This window comes from Tachyglossus aculeatus, chromosome 15, assembly GCF_015852505.1.
Source record: "Tachyglossus aculeatus isolate mTacAcu1 chromosome 15, mTacAcu1.pri, whole genome shotgun sequence".
Taxonomy (NCBI): Eukaryota; Metazoa; Chordata; class Mammalia; order Monotremata; family Tachyglossidae; genus Tachyglossus; species Tachyglossus aculeatus.
Window position 1 is genome coordinate 8,191,863 of NC_052080.1, and position 24,106 is coordinate 8,215,968.

Genomic DNA, 24,106 nt, shown 5'->3' on the forward strand with positions numbered 1-24,106 from the left:
TAAAATAGAGTAATAAATACGTACACATAACAATACAGTAATATGTACAAATAAAACTAACAGATATGCAGAAATAAAATACAGTAATGAATATGTGCAAATAAAGTGATAAATATGTACAAATAAAATGAAGTAATAATAACATGTTTTGTTTTGTTGTCTGTCTCCCCCTTCTAGACTGTGAGCCCGTTGTTGAGTCAGCTGTGTGACTTTGGGCAAGTCACTTCACTGGGCCTCAGTTACCTCATCTGTAAAATGGGAATGAAGACTGTGAGCCCCCTGTGGGACAATCTGATCACCTTGTAACCTTCTCAGCGCTTAGAACAGTGCTTTGCAGATAGTAGGCGCTTCATTCATTCATTCAATCGTATTTCTTGAGCAATTACTGTGTGCAGAGGGAGTGTGTGCCCACATATAGAGACGATCCCTACCCAACAGCGGGCTCACAGTCTAGAAGGGGAAGACAGACAACAAAACATATTAACATAATAAAATGAATAGAATAGTAAATATAATAAATAGAATAGTAAATATGATTGATCTAGATGTTGCCGACTTGTACTTCCCAAGCGCTTAGTCCAGGGCTCTGCATACAGTAAGTGCTCAATAAATATGATTGAATGAATGGATGAATGGATATGTACAAATAAAATAGAGTAATAAATATGTAAAAAATAAAATAGAGTAATAAATATGTACAAATATACATCAGTGCTGTGGGGAGGGGAAGGGGTAAGGCAGAGGGAGGGAGGGGGGGCGATGCGGGGAGGATAAGGGGGGGCTGAGTCTGGGAAGGCCTCGTGGAGGAGGTGAGCTGTCAGGAGGGGTTTGAAGAACAGTGCTTTACGCATAGTAAGTGCTTTATAAATGCCATTATTATTATCATTATTATTATTATTATTATTAAGGGAGGAAGAGATCCGGTTTGGCGGCTGTGCGGCGGGAGGGCATTCCGGGCCGGGGGACCCGCTGTTGGGTAGGGACCGTCTCTAGACGTTGCCAACTTGTATTTCCCAAGCGCTTAGTCCAGTGCTCTGCACACAATAAGCGCTCAATAAATACGATTGAATGAATGAATATGTACAAATAAAACAGACTAATAAGTACGTACAAATATACATCAGTACTGTGGGAAGGGGTAAGGCAGAGGAAGAGAGGGGGGCGATGGGGAGAGGATAAGGGGAAGGCCTCGTGGAGGAGGTGAGCTGTCAGGAGGGGTTTGAAGAACAGTGCTTTGCACATAGTAAGCGCTTTATAATAATAATAATAATGGCATTTATTAAGCGCTTACTATGTACAAAGCACCGTTCTAAGCGCTGGGGACGTAACAAGGTGATCAGGTGACAGGTGATCAGGAGCCCCACGGGGGGCTCACAGTCTTAATCCCCATTTTACAAATGACGGAACTGGGGCACAGGGAAGTGAAGTAACTTGTACTTCCCAAGCGCTTAGTACAGTGCTCTGCACACAGTAAACGCTCAATAAATACGATTGATAATGATAATAATAATGATGGCATTTATTAAGCGCTTACTATGTGCAAAACACTGTTCTAAGCGCTGGGGAGGTAACAAGGTGATCAGGTTATCCCACGGGGGGCTCACAGTCTTAATCCCCATTTTACAAATGATGGAACTGAGGCACAGGGAAGTGAAGTAACTTGTACTTCCCACGAGCTCAGTCCAGTGCTTTGCACACAGTAAGCGCTCAATAAATACGATTGATAATAATAATAATAATAATGATGGCATTTATTAAGCGCTTACTATGTGCAAAGCACTGTTCTAAGCGCTGGGGAGGTAACAAGGTGATCAAGGTTGTCCCACGGGGGGCTCACAGTCTTAATCCCCGTTTTACAGACGAGGGAACTGAGGCACAGGGAAGTGAAGTAACTTGTACTTCCCAAGCGCTTAGAACAGTGCTCTGCACACAGTAAATGCTCAATAAATACGATTGATAATAATAATAATAATAATAATGGCATTTATTAAGCGCTTACTATGTGTAAAGCACTGTTCTAAGCGCTGGGGAGGTAACAAGGTGATCAAGGTTGTCCCATGGGGGGCTCACAGTCTTAATCCCCATTTTACAGACGAGGGAACTGAGGCACAGGGAAGTGAAGTGTGAGCCCACTGCTGGGAAGGGACTGTCTCTATATGTTGCCAATTTGTACTTCCCAAGCGCTTAGTACAGTGCTCTGCACATAGTAAGCGCTCAATAAATACGATTGAATGAATGAATAAAAGGAGGCCTTCCCAGACTGAGCCTCCCCTTTTCCTCTCCTCCCCATCGCCCCCCTTCCCCGCCCCACGGCACTTGTGTATATTTCCCAAGTGTTTAGTACAGTGCTCTGCACACAGTAAGCGCTCAATAAATACGATCGATGATGACGATGCCCAAAGTCACACTTCCCAACGGTTAGTCCAGTGCTCTGCACAGAGCAAGCGCTCAATACGATTGATTGATTGACAGTTGGCGGAGCTGGACGGTTAGTCCAGTGCTCTGCACAGAGTAAGCGCTCAATAAATACGATTGATTGATTGACAGTTGGCGGAGCCGGGATGCCGTTATTACGACTAAGGGAGGAAGAGGGCCGGTTTGGCGGCTGTGCGGCGGGAGGGCACTCCGGGCCGGGGGACCCGCTGTTGAGCGCTTAGTCCGGTGCTGCGCGCACAGTGGGCGCTCAGTAAATACGACGGACTGAACGATGGAATGGAAGGGCACATACGGACGGAGGGCCCCTTACCTGGTCTCCTGGTTGCTGAATTTCTTGGTGACCACCTTGCCGAGCTCCAGGCCCAGTCGGTCGGCCACCTTCTGGGACAGGTCCTGGTGCGAGCTCCCGCTGAACAGCACGATGTTGGGCATGGTGGCGACCACCACGGCGGGGACGGCGACCGGTGGGCGACCGGCCGGTGGAAGAAGAAGAGGAGGAGGAGGAGGAGGAGGAGGAGGAGGCGCGGGCCACGGGGAAGAGGCGGGTCCGTTGGCGAGCACGGGGCCACCGTCTGCAGGCCACGGAGAGGGCGGAGCCAGAGCGCTGCGCACGCGGACGGCCGGGGACACAGCGGGGCTCCGCGGCAGGAACACGGGCTTTTACAGTCACAGGTCGTGGGTTCGAATCCCGCCTCCGCCAATCACTCCCTCAATCGTATTTCTTGAGCGCTTACCGTGTGCAGGGCGCCGGACTAAGCGCTTGGGAAGCACGTTTGTTCCGACGATTTTGACACCGCACACAGCGAGCGCTCAATAAATACGGTTGGATGAATGAATGATAGTAAGGGCTTAACAAACACCGCAATTATTATTATTGTTGTTATCAATCAATCAATCAATCGTATTTATTGAGCGCTTACTATGTGCAGAGCACTGTACTAAGCGCTTGGGAAGTACAAATTGGCAACACATAGAGACAGTCCCTACCCAACAGTGGGCTCACAGTCTAAAAGGGGGAGACAGAGAACAGAACCAAACATACCAACAAAATAAAATAAATAGGATAGAAATGTACAAGTAAGATAAATAAATAGAGTAATAGTACAGTGCTCTGCACACAGTAAGTGCTCAATAAATACGATTGAATGAATGAATGTACTAAGCGCTTGGGAAGTACAAGTTGGCAACATAGAGAGACAGTCCCTACCCAACAACCGCTTGTCAGCTGGGTGACTTTGGGTACTTCCCAAGCGCTCAGTACGGTGCTCTGCACACAGTGAGCGCTCAATAAATACGATTGATTGATTCTCTGGGCCTCAGTTCCATCATCTGGAAAATGGGGATCAATCGTATTTTTCAATCAATCAGTCAATCGTAATTATTGAGCGCTTACTGTGTGCAGAGCACTGTACTAAGCGCTTGGGAAGTACAAGTTGGCAACATATAGAGACAGTCCCTACCCAATAGCCGCTTGTCAGCTGGGTGACTTTGGGTACTTCCCAAGCGCTCAGTACGGTGCTCTGCACACAGTAAGCACTCAATAAATACGATTGATTGATTGATTGATTCTCTGGGCCTCAGTTCCCTCATCTGGAAAACGGGGATCAATCAATCGTATTTATTGAGCGCTTACTGTGTGCAGAGCACTGTACTAAGCGCTTGGGAAGTACAATGGGGATGAAGACTGTGAGCCCCCCGGGGGACAACGCGATCACCTTGTAACCACCCCAGCGCTTAGAACAGTGCTTGGCACACAGTAGAAGCAGCGCGGCTCGGTGGAAAGAGCCCGGGCTTTGGAGTCAGAGGTGGTGGGTTCGAATCCCGCCCCCGCCACTTGTCAGCTGGGTGACTTTGGGCGAGTCACTTCACTTCTCTGGGCCTCAGTTCCCTCATCCGGAAAATGGGGATGAAGACTGTGAGCCCCGCGTGGGACAGCCCGATCATCATCATCATCAATCGTATTTATTGAGCGCTTACTATGTGCAGAGCACTGTACTAAGCGCTTGGGAGGTACAAATTGGCAACATCTAGAGACAGTCCCTACCCAACAGTGGGCTCACAGTCTAAAAGGGGGAGACAAAACCAAACATACTAACAAAATAAAATAAATAGAATAGATATGTACAAATAAAATAAATAGAGTAAAAAATATGTACATACATATATACAGGTGCTGTGGGGAAGGGAAGGAGGTAAGATGGGGGGGATGGAGAGGGGGACGAGGGACGAGTTGGCCACAAGTACATGTTGCCAACTTGTACTTCCCAAGCGCTTAGTCCAGCGCTCTGCACACGGTAAGCGCTCAATAAATACGATTGATTGATTGATTGATTGATTGATTCTCTGGGCCTCAGTTCCCTCATCTGGAAAATGGGGATCAATGGAAAATGCAGAGCACTGGACTAAGCGCTTGGGAAGTACAATGGGGATGAAGACTGTGAGCCCCGCGTGGGACAGCCCCATCACCTTGTAACCACCCCAGCGCTTAGAACAGTGCTTGGCACACAGTAGAAGCAGCGCGGCTCGGTGGAAAGAGCCCGGGGTTTGGAGGCAGAGGTCGTGGGTTCGAATCCCGCCCCCGCCACTTGTCAGCTGGGTGACTTTGGGCGAGTCACTTCACTTCTCTGGGCCTCAGTTCCCTCATCTGGAAAATGGGGATCAATCGTATTTATCAATCAATCAATTGTATTTATTGAGCGCTTACTGTGCGCAGAGCACTGGACTAAGCGCTTGGGAAGTACAAGTTGGCAACATATAGAGACAGTCCCTACCCAAGAGCCACTTGTCAGCTGGGTGACTTTGGGTACTTCCCAAGTGCTCAGTACAGTGCTCTGCCCACAGTAAGCGCTCAATAAATACGATTGATTGATTGATTCTCTGGGCCTCAGTTCCCTCATCTGGAAAATGGGGATCAATCAATCGTATTTATCAATCAATCGTAAGTACAAGTTGGCAACATCTAGAGACGGTCCCTACCCAACAGTGGGCTCACAATCTAGAAGGGGGTCACAGTCTAAAAGGGGGAATTGTCAGCTGTGTGACTTTGGGCAAGTCACTTCACTTCTCTGGCCCTCAATCAATCGTATTTATTGAGCGCCTACTGTGTGCAGAGCACTGTACTAAGCGCTTGGGAAGTACAATGGGGATGAAGACTGTGAGCCCCGCGTGGGACAGCCCGATCACCTTGTAACCACCCCAGCGCTTAGAACAGTGCTTGGCACACAGTAGAAGCAGCGCGGCTCGGTGGAAAGAGCCCGGGGTTTGGAGGCAGAGGTCGTGGGTTCGAATCCCGTCCCCGCCACTTGTCAACTGGGTGACTTTGGGCGAGTCACTTCACTTCTCTGGGCCTCAGTTCCCTCATCCGGAAAATGGGGATGAAGACTGTGAGCCCCGCGTGGGACAGCCCGATCATCATCATCATCAATCGTATTTACTGAGCGCTTACTGTGTGCAGAGCACTGTACTAAGCGCTTGGGAAGTACAAATTGGCAACATTTAGAGACAGTCCCTACCCAACAGTGGGCTCACAGTCTAAAAGGGGGAGACAGAGAACAAAACCAAACATACTAACAAAATAAAATAAATAGAATGGATATGTACAAATAAAATAAGTAGAGTAATAACTATGTACAAACATATATACATATATACAGGTGCTGTGGGGAAGGGAAGGAGGTAAGAAGTGGGGGATGGAGAGGGGGACGAGGGAGAGAGGAAGGAAGGGGCTCAGTCTGGGAAGGCCTCCTGGAGGAGGTGAGCTCTCAGCAGGGCCCCAGCGCTTAGAACAGTGCTTGGCACACAGTAGAAGCAGCGCGGCTCGGTGGAAAGAGCCCGGGCTTTGGAGTCAGAGGTCGTGGGTTCGAATCCCGCCCCACCACTTGTCAGCTGGGTGACTTTGGGCGAGTCACTTCACCTCTCTGGCCCTCAGTTCCCTCATCTGGAAAATGGGGATGAAGACCGTGAGACAGTCCGATCACCTTGTAACCACCCCAGCGCTTAGAACAGGGCTTGGCACACAGTAGAAGCAGAGCGGCTCGGTGGAAATAACCTGGGCTTTGGAGTCACAGGTCGTGGGTTCGAATCCCGCCCCCGCCACTTGTCAGCTGGGTGACTTTGGGCGAGTCACTTCACTTCTCTGGGCCTCAGTTCCCTCATCTGGAAAATGGGGATCAATCGTATTTATCAATCAATCAATCAATCGTATTTATTAAGCGCTTACTGTGTGCAGAGCACTGTACTAAGCGCTTGGGAAGTACAAGTTGGCAGCATATAGAGACGGTCCCTACCCAACAGTGGGCTCACAGTCTAGAAGGGGGAATTTGTCAGCCGTGTGACTTTGGGCAAACCGCTTCACTTCTCTGGCCCTCAGTTCCCTCATCCGGAAAATGGGGATGAAGACTGTGAGCCCCCCGCGGGACAACCCGATTACCTTGTAACCACCCCAGCGCTTACAACAGTGCTTGGCACACAGTAGAAGCAGTGTGGCTCGGTGGAAAGAGCCCGGGCTTTGGAGTCGGAGGTCACTCATTCATTCATTCAATCGTATTTATTGAGCGCTTACTGTGTGCAGAGCACTGGACTAAGCGCTTGGGAAGTACAAGTTGGCAACATATGGAGACGGTCCCTACCCAACACCAGGCTCACAGTCTAGAAGGGGGAGACAGACAACAAAACACATTAACAAAATAAAATAAATAGAATAGTAAATATGTACAAGTAAAATAAAATAAATAAATGAATAAATGAATAGAGTAATAAATATGTACAAGCATATATACATAGGTGCTGTGGGGAGGGGAAGGAGGTAAGGCGGGGGGGATAGGGAGGGGGATGGGGAGGTCGTGGGTTCAAATCCCGGCTCTGCCAATTGTCAGCTGGGTGACTTGGGCGAGTCACTTCACTTCTCTGGGCCTCAGTTCCCTCATCTGTAAAATGGGGATGAAGACTGTGAGCCCCCGTGGGACAACCTCATCCCCTTGTAACCTCCCCAGCGCTTAGAACAGTGTTTTGCACATAGTAAGCGCTTAATAAATGCCATCATTGTTATTATCAATAGTAGTAAGTGCTTAATAAATGCTATTATAATAAATGGCATTATAATTCAGCTGGAACTAGTGTGTCCTCTCGGCCCAAACCCGAGACAGCCCCCTCCCAACAAAGACACTACACCTACAAGCACCTGCCCACGCCCCGACTCAGGCTCAACAACACAAACTCCGACAGAGCCGAAGCCCCTACCCGCAGAGAGCAATGAAAAAGTCAAAATAAGCCCCCTACCCTCACTCACCCTGCCCCGTGGTCAGGGCGGTGAGAGGCGGGGGCGAAAGAGGGAGGAGGAGATTCCCAAATCGCCGGGCTGGAGAAGGTGGAGAACCCATCCGGACGGGGTTGCGTTTTTAAATATTATTATTATTAATAATTTATAAGTAATTATTTACAATTATGATTTAGAAGGTATAACGCATGATAATTTCATTCATAATAGCATAACTATGTTATAATTATATTATGATTATATATTATAACAATAACACCAAATTATGATGATTGATAATGTGATAATATAATTTATAATTAATCATTAATATTAAAAGTAACAATTATAATAACACCAAATTATGATTATTGATAACAATGTGATAATGTGATTTATAATCAATCATTAATATTAAAATGAATACTAAAGTATATATTGTAATACTTAATAATGATAATGGCGGTATTTGTTAAGCTTCTTTTGTGTGCCAAGCAAAGCACTGAGGTAGGTACAATAAGAAGAAGAATAATATTGGTATTTGTTAAGCACTTATTATGTGCCAAGCACTGTTCTAAGCACTGGGGTAGATACAGGGTCATTCATTCATTCATTCAATCGTATTTATTGAGCTCTTACTGTGTGCAAAGCACTGTACTAAGCGCTTGGGAAGTACAAGTTGGCAACATATAGAGACAGTCCCTACCCAACAATGGGGTCATCAGGTTGTCCCACGTGGGGCTCACAGTCTTAATCCCCATTTTACAGATGAGGGAACTGAGGCCCAGAGAAGTGAAGTGACTTGCCCAAGGTCACACAGCTGACAAGTGGCAGAGTTGGGATCAGAACCCATGACCTCTGACTCCCATTAACTCTGCCCCTCGGACACTCAGCTGCCCCGATTCCTGCTTGGCAGAGGAAGCTAGCACCCGCTTCTGGTCATGGGTTCTGAATCCGGCTCTGCCACTTGATCATCACCATCATCATAATAGTAATAATAATAATGATAATAATAACAACAATAATAATAATAACAATAATAATGGTATTTGTTAAGTGCTCACTATGTGCCAAGCACTGCTCTATGCGCTGGGGTAGATACAGGGTCATCAGGTTGGCCCGCGTGGGGCTCACAGTCTTAATCCCCATTTTACAGATGAGGGCACTGAGGCACAGAAAAGTGAAGTGGCTGGCCTAGGGTCACACGGAAGCCAAGTGATGGAACGGAGATTTGAACCCACGTCCTCTGACTCCCAGGCCCGTGCTCGTTCCACTTAGCTACACTGCTTCTCTAACACACTTGGCTGCTGTGTGACCTTGGGCAACTCACTTCACTTCTCTGGGCCTCAGAGAAGCCCCATCTGTCAAATGAGGATTGAGACTGTGAGTCCCACGTGGGACAGGGACTGTGCCCAACCCGATTTGCTTGTACCCACGCCAGCACGTAATATAGTGCCTGGCACATAGTAAGTGCTTAACAAATACCATCACCATCAGAAAAAAGAATGACCCCCCCCCCCCCCGGCACAGGTCCTTGCCCCTAATAAAAAAAATAATGACAGTAGCAGTAATAAGTGCTTGAAAAACCATAATAATAATATTATATTTTTTAAGCACTTACTACGTGCCAGGCACTGTTCTAAGCACTGGGGTGGATATGAGCAAATTGGGTGGAACAAAATCCCTCTCCCATATGGGGCTCACAGTCTCGATCCTCATTTTACAGATGAGGTAACTGAGGCCCAGAGACGTGGCCGCCATGCCACGCCACGGCAAAGGGTCTTGGCTCAGTCTCTAGCCTCAAACAAAAATTAGAGTGTGAGCACCTGGATATTCTGAAAATGAAAATCTGGCCCCACTGGAGTAGGTAATGATGATAATAATAACACATTGAATTCTTATTGAATAATTATTGAAATAATTATTCCAATCACTGTACTAAGTGCTGGGGTAGAAACAACGCAACCAAACCGAGTACAGTGCGGAACCGATAAATCACACCCCTAGCTAGTGGGCCCAGGCATCTCCACATCTAAGGAAGGATCTGACCAGAGTTCTGGTTAAGCGGCAGAGCCTAATGGAAAGTGCACGGGCCTGGAAGTTGGAGGATTTGGGTTTTAATCTTGATTGTACCACTTGCCGGCTGTGTGTGACCTGGGGCAAGTCACTTAACTTCTCTGTGCCTCGGTTCTAGCAACTGTAAAATGGGGATTAAATACCTGCTTTCATTCCTACCCCGACTGTGAGCTCCATGTGGGACAGGGACTGCACCAAACTGGGTTAAATTTATATCTGTTCAAGCGTTTAGTACGGTGTTTAACACACAATAAAGTACCTCACCAGTTTCATCATCATAATCATTATTGTTATAAATCTGACTAGAGCAGATTTCCCTACTCCTCCTTATCCTAAGTCCCACAAGCCCCTAAAGAGCGTCAGCACCAGGACCTCAGGGTACTCAGAGAAGCCATGTGGCCTAGTGGAAAGAGTATGGACTTGGGAGTCAGGAGATCTAGGTTCTAATCCCAACTCCAATGCCAGCTATGCGACCTTGGACAAGTCACTCAACCATTCATCTCAGTTTCCTCACCTGAAAAATGAGGATTCTCCCTCCCGCTTAGACTGTGAGCCCCATGTGGGACAGGGACTGTTTGACCTGATTATTTTGTACCTACCCCAGTGTTCGACACAGTGATTGGCACGCTGTAAACGCTTACCATATGCCACAATAATCACTATTGGTCCTCAATTGTTCAGCTTTCCAGCTAAATCCCTCTTCTCTCATCCTGCCTCTGGAACATCTCCACCTGGATGATCTGCCAGGACCTTAAGCTCAAGATGTCCAAACCCAAACTTCCCAGCTTTCCTCCTAAACCTTCTTTTTCTAACTTTCCCATTCCTGCGCACAACACCACTGTCGTGTCTGTCCAGGAATCAACACAACCTGGATGCCATCTTTCCTTCGTCTCTGCATTTACCTTCCCACGTTCAGCCTGACTCTAAATCCCGCCAGCTCTTCCATCCTTACAAACAGCACAGTGATAGAAACCCTCACTAGCCCGAGGATTACCGTAACAGCCCCCTTACCGACCTCTTAATTCTCCCAAAGTATGAGTCGCACCTCACTCAGAGTTAAAGCTAGAGTAAAAGTTACACCATCATTGAGGAAGGTTTCTGGCACAAAAACCACCTTGCCAGTTTCATCAGCTCAGCAGGAATCTGGAAAACCAGTTGGCAAACGTGAGTGGTGAGAACCAGAGTGGCTATTGTCTCATGACACCGTGACACCCCACTGGCACAATGCTGGGGGTCACTTCAGCTCAGTCTATTTCAGAAGCAGCAGAAAGAGCGTGGGCCTGGGCATCAGAGGACCTGGATTCCAAACTCAGCTTTGCCAACTGCCTTCTGTGTGACCTCAGGCAAGTCACAACTTCTCTGTGGCTCAGTTTCCTCATCAGTAAAATGGGGATTAAATTCCTATCTCCTCTAGACTGTGAAGCCCAAGTGGGACAGCACTTAGTTAAGTGCTTGGCAGATAGTAAGCACTAAATAAATGCCACAATTATTGTTTACTCACTTGTTGCAATGAGACCACAGCTGGCAGGGACTCCCGCTGCTTTATAATAATAATAATAATAATAATGGCATTTATTAAGCGCTTACTATGTGCAAAGCACTGTTCTAAGCGCTGGGGAGGTTACAAGGTGATCAGGTTGTCCCACGGGGGGCTCACAGTCTTCATCCCCATTTTAAAGATGAGTTAACTGAGGCCCAGAGAAGTGAAGTGACTTGCCCAGTCACACAGCTAAATGGCAGAGCCAGGATTTGAACCCACGACCTCTGACTCCAAAGCCCGGGCTCTTTCCACTGAGCCACGCTGCTTCTCTTTAAGACTCCTTAAAATAAATAAATAATAAATAATAATAAATAAAAAAGGACTCCTGCTTTAGTCGACTCCTCTGTGTAAATTCTTGGTGGGATTAGGGCTCACGGGTCACTTTCCCTGTCATCATCACCACCAATAGTCACAGTCCCTTGACTTTTTAAAAAAGGGAAAGCAGACTTATAAAAGGAAAAATCAATACTTATATAAGGAAAATATTGTTTCAATTGAGAATTCAAAAGACCTATTTCTTTTCTTGCGTGGGACTGGGATGTAAGTGCTGAAAATGTGCTGGAACTGTGGAATTGTGCTTAAAAGATGAATATGACAAATAGTAATAAGGAATGGTGGTATTTCTTAAGAGCATCCTATATGCCACACACTGTTCTAAGCACTGGGGTAGATACTAATAATCAGATCGGACATAGTCCCTGTCCCACATGGGGCTCACGGTACAAGGGGAAGGGAGAGCAGGTGTTTAAACCCCATTGTAGAGCTGAGGAAACTGAGGTAAAGATAAATTAATCCACTTGCTTCAGATCACATAGTCAGGTGGTGGATCCAGAATTAGAACCCAGGTCTTCTGACTTCCAGTCCTCTGTTCTTTTCACTAGGCAAACCCGCTTCCCGCTCTGTCTGGCCTCACAATTGTCATGGCCCTTGTTTAATAAAATTGCAGAGAAGTAATGTTTTCTTCTGAGTTCAGCAGACTGTACATCATGCCAAGACAGATGCATCAATTCCTCGAATGGAAATAACAGTTCATAAACTTAAGAATGTTTTCTAGTCCCATGTCATCTGGACAAGCAAGCAATCAATCACATTTTTTCAGTGTGCACAGCACGGTACTAAGCGTTTGGGAGAGTACAATACAACAGAGTTGGTAGACACATTCGCTGCCCATAATGAGTTCATTATACTTATTCCATTGCAGTAACAAACTAAAGTGACCTGGCTTTACAGGTTTGTATTTTTTGGTCATTTCCAACTTAGAATTAAAGTATGCCAACCTTTCTAAAGACAATTAGAGGCTCAGATCTGGGTCCCCTCCTGTTCTCCTTCTACACCCACTCCCTTGAAGAACTCATTCACTCCCACAGCTTCAACTTCTTTAGCTTCAACTTCTTTAACTTACAGAAGCAGCATTGCCTAGTGGATAGAGCACGGGCCTGGGAGTCGGAAGGACCTGGGTTCTAATCCCATCTCTGCCACTCATCTACTGCGTGACCTTGGACAAATCACTTCACTTCTCTGCCTCAGTTACCTCTTCTATAAAATGGGGATTGAGATTGTGAGCCCTACGTGGGACAGGGACTGTGTCCAACCTGATTAACTTGTGTCTACCCCAGCGCTTCATGTGGTGTCAGGTTCCTAGTAAGCACTTAAATACCAAAAAACAAAACAAAACAAAACTCTATGTGGATGATTCTCAAACCTACTTTTCTCCTTCACTGCAGTTTCACATTTCCTCTTGCCTTTAGGACATCTCTACTTGGATGCCCCGCTGACACCTCAAATTTAACATGTCCAAAGCAGAACTTATCTTCCCATTCAAGCCCTGGCTACTCTGCGACTTTTCTATCAATGTAGACAAACCACTGTCCTCCCTGTCTCACAAGCCAGTAACCTTGGCATTATTCTTGACTCGGTTCTCTCTCATTCAACCCATATATTCAATCTGTCACCTAATCCTGTCACTTTACTGTCACAACATCGCTAAAACCTGCCCTTTCTTCTCTATCAAACTGTGACTGTGATGATCCACATGAACTACTGCTTCAGCCTCTCACTGACCTCCCTGCCTCCTTCCTCTCCCAAATCCAGTCCTTACTTCACTCTGCTGCCTGGATCATTTTTCTAAATAAAGTTCAGTCCACATCTCTCCACTCCTCAGGAGCCTCTGGGGGTTGCCCATCTACCTCTGGATCAAATAGGAAACAGATACCTTCGGCTCTAAAGCAGTCAACTTGCACCCTCTTACCTCACTGATTTCCTACAACCCAGCCCACACCCATCGCAAATTATGTGAGTCATTTTTGAGCCACCCCAGCCCTGCCTTATATGTTTCCAGGAGACTACAAATTTTGAGAAATCGATCATTTCTTCTATTTTCCTTATTGGTATTTGTGAAGCGCTCACTATATGTCAAGCATTGTACTGGGATAGATACAAAATAATTTCTACCCAGGTATCAATATTAAACAGACATGTTTGTACCAAGTCATTTTTTTTAAATCTTTTCTTTTTTTAAAAAAAGGGGGACAGTATTTGCCACTTTTTAATTCTCCAAGCTGTGCCCGCCCCCGCCCCGCCCCCCAAAAAACAAGTAGCCACTGGTTTGGCAAAATAGTGACCTATTCCTACAATACCTAAAAATGTTTGTCCTCGGGCCCTTTAGTCTAAATTCTTCCAGTTGAAAAAGGCTTCCCTTATTTGAATTTGCCTTTCCAAGGAGGCATCCTAAATGAAGTGGCCCCAGTTAACTCTTCACATCTGATCTTATGGGCCAAAGTGAAAATCATTAAAAGTTTCCGCCTTTTCACAGTCATCTGTTGTTCGCTTTCCTTCCTGCCTACCAAAAGAATGCCATTTTCCCACTCCCCATTTCTGGCCTGACACAATTCAACAGTATTTTTTAGTGGCCTTTGTGTCCCCTTCCCAGCTTTAGATTATTTTACCTTCCCCAAGGCTGCTGCTGTTTTATGCTTTCTTTTGGTGATCTAACCTGATATCCACTTCTTGTATTTTTCCCAGTCCTGAGTGCTGGAAAGTATATTGTGGCCTGCCTGACCTTTTAAAATTATTTCCACTAAAGGATGTTCCTGAACCACTTTTTCATTTTTGAGAACTAGCTCAAGATAAAAAATAATAATCTACAGAACCTTCTTTAGGGCAAAAGTCACACAATCAATTATTAACTTGAATTGCACTCCGTCAAGGGTTTTATGTCTTGAAATAACTGAATGGGCAGACAGCGAAATAGAACAGACCTAGAATTCACCTTTTAGTTACAAAAGTATAGTCTGTGAAATTTCCGTCCTCTGGACTCCTAATGCAATGTTTTTAAAATTCATTAATATGCTTAAATAAGTTTCCATTCAATTTACAGGCAGTGTTTTCAAAATGCCAAGGGTTTAACACAGAAAACTGGGACTTAGCTGAGGGGTGTTTTCCTCTTAATTCACCTGATAGAATCCCCATTTTAAACCAGATTGTTATCTGCAGAATGGTATGAAGGTTTCAGTAATGGGGAATTGGAACAGGGTAAACAGCTAAAATAGGTGATTCAGGCCAAGGACAGGCTTATTTAAAAGCTTTATTTTGGCCCAGTCTGGCTTCTTATCTCCTTGAATTCACTAGATAGTTTAGCTTTCTGCTATGCCTGGCCACTAAGACGATCCGTGTAAGAAGTTTCCCAACCTACTGAAAAATTCAGGTGGCTTCCACTGGGACTCTGAAGACCAAATTAAAGGACTCTGATGGTCAGAAAGGATTACTTCCTAATGGATAAAAGTTAACTGACAAGTAGTCAGACTTTTATTTCATTTTCCTATTGCTTTACATCTCTTGCATTTCAATTTCCTAGTTTTTTTGCCTTTCCATCTGTCCTCAATCCAATTGATTATTCTGTAAGAAAACAATAAAAAAAATGGGTGAAATCAGCCACAAGGAAATTGGCAAAGGAGTTCTGAATAAAAGTGCAAGTATGAGGGAAATAAAATAAAACTGTAACCGGAGTTCAATGAGAGGGAAATCAATGATTAATACTTTTGCCAAAGGAGGAATTTCGCTCTTAGTATTTCTGGCACATGAATGTTGTTTTGTACCGTGTGCATGCAAGGGATTAATATTTATAAACCTTAATATGTAGATAGAATTAAGTCACAGGAAATATTATAGAAAGAAGTGAAAAGGAGGGAAGAGTATGCTCTCCAGGAGGCCACAATTGCTTGGAAGATAATGCTAGAACCATCTTTCAGGGGTCAGAGGGCCCGCCTTCTTCCAAGCCGTCTATCGGCTAGACTCACAGCAACTGCTTCCATTCTTATCTTGTCTACTGGAAGCAAACTCCAAGGCAGTTGGAAAAAAATCTGAGAGGATTCTGCCTATCTTGGCTGCTGTAGTCTTCTCAACCACAATGCAAACGAACACCAGAAAGACCTGTAGTTCCTCTTATTTGTCACGAGACAGTCCAGCACTTGGAGAACTCTAGGTAGGACTGGTGGTTGTGACGGAGCAGATTCATGGCTGTACCTTTTGAGGGGCTGCCAAGAAGGCATGATTGACAAATAATGATCACAAGGAATGGGGTTATGACTTGGAGCATGCATCTAAGAGCTTCTGAGGGTCCCATGGCCTGCCTTATCTCTGGGACAACAAGTCCCAGGATACCTGAGATCATACAACCCACCCCATTCCTCTTCAGTTAACACCCAGGGCCTGATCTGGTGGTAGTTCTGCCACTGGTAGTAATTACTGAATGAAAAACTGCTTCAACCAACGTTTCGCTGCTAACATTCCTAACGATGAGGCCTCCAAGGGCATCTTTCTGGGGGAACCGTACAGTCAGCGAAAGGGAATCATTGGTCAGGATAAAGGAGGAAAGCTGTATAAGAAGCTGGCATATTTATATTATTCCTGATATTAACCACAGCTACATTTCTGAAAGTTCAATTATCTTCAGTTTTAAAAATAAATACTGGATCTTCTGAGATGAGAGGGAAGTTTGGTACGTAAATCTAGTATTTGCTTCATTTCATAATTCAGCCCATTCAATTCTATTTTCTTTTCTAGATGAATTACAAGTCAGGCAATTTATGATTCTAACCTTACAACATTGATTTACAGGCTCACAGAGCAGTTATATCAGCAATCTATTTGCATCTGCATTTCTTCACAGGAAACAATACTAAATCCTATCATTATTCCCTAGTTTCCTCTTATGGTAAAACTCTAGGAAATTCATTTTTCCTAAATGCAATTGTTCTGAATTTTGTGACAGTGTAGATTGGGTATTCATTACTTGTGAATTCACAGGCTTCTACATGATTTTTATGGATTAGTTTCATTTTTAAGGCCCCTTTACCCTAGCACCTTAAAACATGTGTTGGCTTTTTTTGTATTTGTCCCCATGAGCGGGGGCATGGGGAGGTAAGGGAACTTGCCTGATGCCCCACAGGTAGTGTCAGAGTGAAGAGAACAGGAACAAATTTGCTCAGTGTTGCCGCCATTCCTGGGGAGGAAGTTTGGTTGTAAGCAGCTGTGGAGAGGTAAGCAATTTTTAAATGCTTACCTCCCATACCTTTTATTTTAGTTTCCCCCATCCCATCTCCCTCTTTATTTTTTAATTTACACTCCTCTTCCTCCCAGTCTATCATCCCATCTCCATCTTTGTCCTTTTCCCATTCTCCCTTCCCAAACCTGGCAAGGGGGTACAGAGGAGATGGTGATGAAAGATGGGGAATGTGGCCAGGAGAGTGAAAGAGTAGGAAGTGAGGCTGCAACGGAGGGGAGGGGTAGGACCAGAGCCTGGGGAGGGAGGCTGAGGCAGGGGCTGGGGAGGGTGGAACAAGTTAGAGTTGCTTACCTGAAGAGATCTGGTCACAACAGGGAGTTTCTCCTTGAGAATGGCAGTGACCCTTGTCAGGCTTGCAGCTATGAGGCCTAAGTGGACAGAGCCATACTGTTGTGCTGGCTCTCTAACTAGAACACTTTTTACTAGACTTTATTGTTGCCACAATAATAATAATGAGAAGCAGCATAGCGTAGTAGAGAATGCACCTGGGAGTCAGAAGGTCATGGGTTCTAATCCCAGCCCTGCCACCTGTCTGCTGTGTGATCTGGGGCAAGTCACTTCACTTCTCTGTGCCTCAGTTACCTCATCTGTAAAAGGGGGATTGAGACCGTGAGCCCCACGTGGGACCGGGGACTGTGTCCAACCTGATTTTCTTGTAGTCACCTCAGTTCTTAGTACAGGGCCTGATACAAAGTAAACACTTCACAAAGGCCATAATAATAACAATTATTATTAATAATAGCAATTATTATTAATAATGACAATTATTATCAATGATAGTTATGCTATTTAATAAGCACTGGGAGGAGAGAAGTAGGGAGGAAGAAAGACTGAAAAAAAAAGGAAGAAAGGTAAAGAAAAACAAAACACTAAATCCAGTCGAAACACATCCAACAGCTTATAACTGCCAAAATAATTCAGTTTTATAGGCTCAGTAACTGAAACAATGAGCAGTTAGATGAGTTGCCTAAGAACAATCGATTAGACTGCAGAAGATCCAGGACTAAAAAGTTGAACATATTTTCCAGCCCACTACTCTTCTTAGATTATCCTGCTATGTCTATGACTCCATTTACCTCCACTGCCCTAAAATCTTTCTCCTGGGAATGAAGGCTGGCACCCATCGTTCCTGAGATTTTCCCCATCCTGGTGATGTGTGAGGAATTAACACTTCCTCCCTTGGCTTTCAAACCCTTTAGGGAGGCATCTTCTTTGAGGGATGATTTCCCACAGAGGGACCAGTGCTGGAGGATTTAACTCTGATTTATCAGCCTGCAAAAATAATGATTCCGGTGGAACAGTCCCCCGAATTGCCTTCTTTAATCTTGTATCTTGAATCTCTTCCTTTTAAATTATTCTTGTTTGATTTATTCTGTTTCTTACATTATGCTTTTTCTCTCTTTTACACTACAGGGATTATAAAAACTTGTTATGTTCTAGGAGCTACTGATTATTTCAAGATCAGCAGAACACTTAGTTGCCTTGTACAGTGGCTTGTGGATGTCATTTGACACTAGATGGCAGGAATTTGCAAAGAATAACGCATGGCAGCCTATTCTACACCTCATAATAGAATACACCCAGTTCTGCTAAAACACACGTTTTTACCACAGGTTTGGGATGCTATTATGGAATTACAGAATGTCTATCCAACAACATCAGACTGCTTGGGCCCAGTGCAGCTCGTAACATTTTGGCTTGATCCTTTCCTGAGCTTGCTGGTTGCTATGGTCATTTGCCTGCTAAATAATAATAATAATAATAATAATAATAATAATAATAATTGTGCTATTTGTAAAGGGCATACAATGTACATACTAAGTGCTGGGGTGGATACAAGCAAGTCAGGCTGGAGACATCGCTGTCCTACATGGGGCTCACAATCAATCCCCATTTTACAGATGAGGTAACCGAGGCACAGAGAAATGCAGTGACTTGCTCAAAGACACACAGCAGACAGGTGGTGGAGCAGGGATAGGCCCAAGCTCTATCCACTACGCCGTAATTGTGGCATTTATGAAGTGCTTACTGTGTGCCAGGCAAGTGGTAAGAAGCACCACGTCCTAGGGAAAGAGCACGGGCCCAGGAGTCAGAGAACCTGAGTTCTAATCTCAGCTCTGCCACTTTTCAGCAGTGACCTTGGGCAAATAACTTAACTTCTCTGTGCCTCAGTTATCCCATCTGTAAAATGGGGATTAAGACTGAGGGCCCCATGTGGGAATATCCAACCCAATTATCTTGTATCTACCCCAGTGTTTAGTACAACCCTGGCACATAGTAAGTACTTAACAAGTATTTGAGAAGCAGCTTGGCTCAGTGGAAGGAGCACGGGCTTTGGAGACAGAGGTCATGGGTTCAAATCCAACTGTCAGCTGTGTGACTTGGGGCAAGTCACTTAACTTCTCTGTACCTCAGTTACCTCATCCGTAAAATGGGGGCTGTGAGCCCCCCGTGGGACAACCTGATCACCTTATAACCCCCCCAGTGCTTAGAACAGTGTTCTGCACATAGTAAGCACTTAATAAATGCCATCATTATTATTAACAAATACCCTTAAAACAAAATCACCGGGGTAGTGTCAGGATAAGCAGGTAGCACACAGGCCCTGTCCCACAGGGGCTCACAGTCTAAGTAGAAGGGAGGATGAGTATTATATCTCCATTTTCCAGATGAGGGAACTGAGGCACAGAGACATTGAGTAACTTGCCCAATGTCACACAGCAGACAAGTGGCAGAGTTGGGTTTAGAGGGCAAATCCCCTGACTCCCAGGGCTATGCTCCTTCCACTAGAAAATGATGGGTTTAAAGAAAACTAGTGCTTGATGGATTGAAATAAAATCAGATTAAAAAGCTATTCAGTGAAGTTTGGGGAGTAAGGTTTTGGCCAAAAGGACTGCTCAGCAGAGTGCCTCACAGTGAAGGAAGGACCCTTACAGCAGCTTCTTTCTTTCTCTGATTGCCAGCCATCCTGCAATCAGATGCTCACTTGGCTCCTTGTGTGATCTCACAACTCCTCAGACCCCTGGTCACTCTGCGGGGGCTGAGAGCTTCATTTTCCAGGCTCCACCGAGAACCGCATAATGACCAGAACGTGAAGGGACAATTGCGTCTCTCATTCTGGCAAGGAAGGATCATTAATGTTTTTTAAAAGTACACTGGAGAGACAGAAGTGTGGATGGAGGTCTATTCACACACATTCACTTCCCCCGACTCTTTCAGTTAAGTGTGAGCTGCAGAAAAACTGCAGGAGGCCGATTGTTCATATCAGAGAAATCCCTGGCCCATGAACTACCTCTGCAGGGTAACATTCCTAACTCAGAGATTGGCACTGTGCCTCCAGATGGAATCACATTTTGTACGTTCATTTCTGTTTTTCCAAACTAAACCTAAGAAGCGTCATTTTGTAAGATGGTCTACTTGTTTCCGCCTCAGTAAAAATTGCTGTGGAAGACGGTGTGAAAAAAGAATAATAAAATCTTTCCTATGGGAATTCGTTCCTTTGACACCCCTAATAGGCATGATTGTATTTAGTTGGCTCTTTTAACCTTTTTCAGGTATTGGAATGAAGTGTAACATTACGTTAATAAACAGGCTATTAATTGTGGCTGCCAGTCTTCACTTGTAAAATATAATCTACTCTGTCCCAGCCTGTAAACGGGGAAAAGGACCTTCAGTCTTTTGCAAAAGAATTAGGTTCATTCAATCATATTTATTGAGCGCTTACTGTGTGCAGGGCAATGCACTTGGGAGAGTACAAAGTAATAATAAGCAGACACATTACCTGCTCACAGCGAGCTTGGAGAGGTTGATTCTCCCTTATGTGAAGAGTAGGATAGGTTCATTGTAAGAGAGTTACCTGGGGCAGAGTTTTTTTGACCCCCTCAAATCCCTGACAAAGTCTCAGGTGAACAGACTCATCCTAGTTGTAGAATCTGGGTCTTTCCCTTTTTTCAAACAAAGCCACCAGGCATTTTCTGAGTCATAATCAACCAAGCGCAGGGCGCTTTTGGAACACTACAGATAGTTTTACTGACACCAATGGTTTTTACCATGCAAAAGATGTGTCGATATTTAGACCAGCCATTTTCAAACAGACTCCTAAGGAATCCAGCAACTCCAAGCCTCTTGAGGTGCTTTTTGCTAGGTCCTTTTATGTAGTTTACTTTGGTGCTAGAGGACCAAGATCTGAAGGCTGGGTTGTAGTAAGCACTAACCTACTCACTGCACCTTGATCTCATCTTCTCACCACCAGCCCTTTGTCCACGTCATCTCTCTGGCCTGGAACTCCCCCGATTCTTTCGTATCGGACAGACCCCCCCCGACTCTCCCCACCTTCAAAGCCATCCTGAAATCACATCTCCTCCAAGAAGCCTTCCCCAACTAAGCCTCATTTCCCCTTCTCATTCAAAGGTTGCAGTCCTTTGGCTGGCGATGATTACTCTTTTTATGGAAGGAGTCTTACTTCTCCCACCCTTCATTAAGAGAGAAAAATGGAATAAGAAAGCAATGTGTTTCTGTTAAGCTAGAAAGAGCTCTAGTTGTGGAAAAAATAGCTCTAGTATGAAGCCATAATCATTTTCTAGCCCATAAAACTGATTTTCATTCAGTCTGTGCCAGGAAAAGAGAAGCCACACCTCCCCAAATGTCCTAGTCTACGGTCAGTCTGCGACTCCCTGGGATCACATCTCTCTTCCAACCTTTCTTCTCCCTTTATTAACTTCTTCCAGGGAAATACTTCTGCAGGCCCCAAAGCAGAGTTTTTTTCCGGTAAAGATGGCATAAGGAGATTGCTCTTGCTCCCCAGCTGACAGTTTTGGGATCCCAAGTGCCCTGGGCATTGCTTCCTAGGTTGACCGTAGCCAATTCCCAACCCTGCCTCGCTGTGGTTAGGTTAAAGCAGCCTGGAACCTCACAGAGGAACTGCCAGGAGTTGGGGAAAAGAACAGGCCCTTTGGAGGCTTGCTAAGGGAGTAATCGATCGATCAGTTAATTGATGGTATTCATCGAGTGCTTACTGTGTGCAGGACAATGTACTTGCTAAGTACGGCTAAGTGAGATCCTTCAGCACGGGGAACCTGATCTCTTCTTTCTTTGGAACGTTCTCAAGCACTTACTCCAGTATCCTGCACCCAGGGGGTTCTCAATTCATACCATTACTACCACTCCTGCTCTTCCCGGGGTTCTGGAAAAACAGCAGCCAAAGCAGGGGAACTTTTGGATTAAGGATCAGGAGCACTGCTTTTCACAGATCCTGCTAGAAACGTTTCTCTCAGGAGGGAACGAATTAGGTAATTTCTGCATATTCCAGGAATGTGCAATTGCTGCTTTTGAAAAGGTCAGCTGGAAGGGGTTCTCAGGAAATGCTTGTGTGCTCCTGAAATTCAATTAATCACCCAGATGGGTCTTGAGAAGAACGATTTTAATATTCAATTAACCAGTCATCGGGTCGTGAATGAGAAATGTCATATCCTTTAAAAACTTTAAAATAACCAGTGAAAACTTTAGGGCAAAGGAAAACTATTACCAGTTGTTACCGATGGCACATTTTAATTTAAAAAGGGAGTTTGGTAAGAAAATCTTCTTTCCTAAAGAATGCCTTTAAAAGCAGCAATAAACATATTTGCTTGGAAATGAAAATTATTAATTTACTGCTCAGCAATGAGTCTAACACTCTCCCCTGGGGAGTCATCTTGCACATTAAACTGTAGCTCAACTTTGCCTCTGCTTTTGGCAGCTTTCTAGTTTAAGGCTTTCTTGCCTATTCTAGTTCATAGTCTATTCAGATTCTAATTAGAAAAGAATGGCATCAGTTTCAAGGCACTTCCTTCAAGGAGTCTTTGGCTATCCTGGGGGTGGATTTGGGGTTTCAGGTAAATAGGTATATTGGGTTAATCAGGTTGTCCCACATGAGGCTCACAGTCTTAAACCCATTTTACAGATGAGGTAACAAGCACAGAGAAGTTAAGTGACTTGCCCAAAGTCACACAGCTGACGAGTGGCGGAGCAGGCATTAGAACCCATGACCTCTGACTCTGAAGGCCGTGCTCTTTCCACTAAGCCATGCTGCGTCTCAGGAGGCTCCCAGCTTCTTGCCCCCTGATGGGTGGGCAGCAGGGAGACAAAACTTGGCATTCTTCCTCCCTTCGTCCCTCAGGAAAATATACTCTCGCATGAAGCCTCCATCAGATACCTGAATAGAAGCTGTGGTGCCCTGGTCTTGGCAACTCCGAATAGACACAGAAGAGTTAAAATTACTAGCAAATCATCGACTGTTTGGGCTACTAGTCAGAAAAACTTGTAATTTCACTCCAGAATGAGTGAAATGGAATGATCCAGTTGCTAAAAAATGCCAAGCTGACAAAGCACCTGATGCACATGGACCTAATAAAAGCCTTTCAAGTCAATACAGCACCATAATTAGAGTCACTGACCTCTAAGACCACTCAGCAGGTCACTGCAGGAACATTTCACAGATGAGTGGGCAGTTGAGATGCCTACAATACATTTCGTCACCCACTTCACTGCCGTGGCTTCTGACCATGGTTCTGAGAAAGGAAACATTCACTGAACTTCAGCATCTAGCAGCTCTTCAGTTTTAACAGCCTTCATCGGAGCAGAGTGGCTTTCCTGCGTCTACCAAAGGCACAGTAAGTTAGGCACAGGAGATGCTATAGGAGCCAAATGGGTAGAAGAGTCCATAGACAGAGATTGGATTCCTAAAGCTTTCCAGTATTCCCTTCTCAAGGGGCAATAGAAGTGAAATCGGGAGTCGAAAAGGAATCAGGCATGGAGGCTTCTCTCTCTAACTAGTGGACTGAAGGGAAGACACAATGGCCCCTTAGAGCTAAAGGAATGATAAGGAGGCCCAAGAAGAGAACAGCACAGTCTGCTGCTTCCTGTGGAGGCCATGACTGGAGGTAGGTGGCTGAGCCAGTGTAGCTTAAAAGTTAAGGCCAGGTGGTTGGTGGGGGGAAACAGGGGGCTTTGGTGGGAACCAGCATTCAGGCCGAGCAAACCTGGTTTCCCTTCCAGCCTCAGTGTGATACACAGTTCTCTCCCAAGCCCACACATAGTTGTGAAATTGCAGGATCAGCCCAACCAGAGCGCAAAAGACGTTTGTGAACTGGAGAGAGGGTCAAAATGCTAAAAGTAGCAGTAATAGTTTTTACCTCAGTTCCAGTCACTGGGGATCAAATAATAATTATGGTATTTGTTAAGCGCTTACTATCTGCCGGGC

General features: G+C 45.1%; 1 protein-coding gene across 2 annotated transcripts in view; it reads right to left on the minus strand.

The window, feature by feature from the left end:
- Positions 1 to 2,898, minus strand: part of PRPS2 (phosphoribosyl pyrophosphate synthetase 2) — a 32,787-nt gene extending 29,889 nt beyond the window's left edge. Inside the window, exon 1 of one of the 2 annotated variants that reach the window (XM_038757280.1) lies at positions 2,747 to 2,898. In XM_038757280.1, the coding sequence (XP_038613208.1) occupies positions 2,747 to 2,868 (122 nt within the window). In that variant the 5' untranslated portion in view covers positions 2,869 to 2,898. The remainder of the gene's footprint in view (positions 1 to 2,746) is intronic. The other variant, XM_038757281.1, reaches the window with a different exon arrangement.
- Positions 2,899 to 24,106: the final 21,208 nt, after the last annotated feature.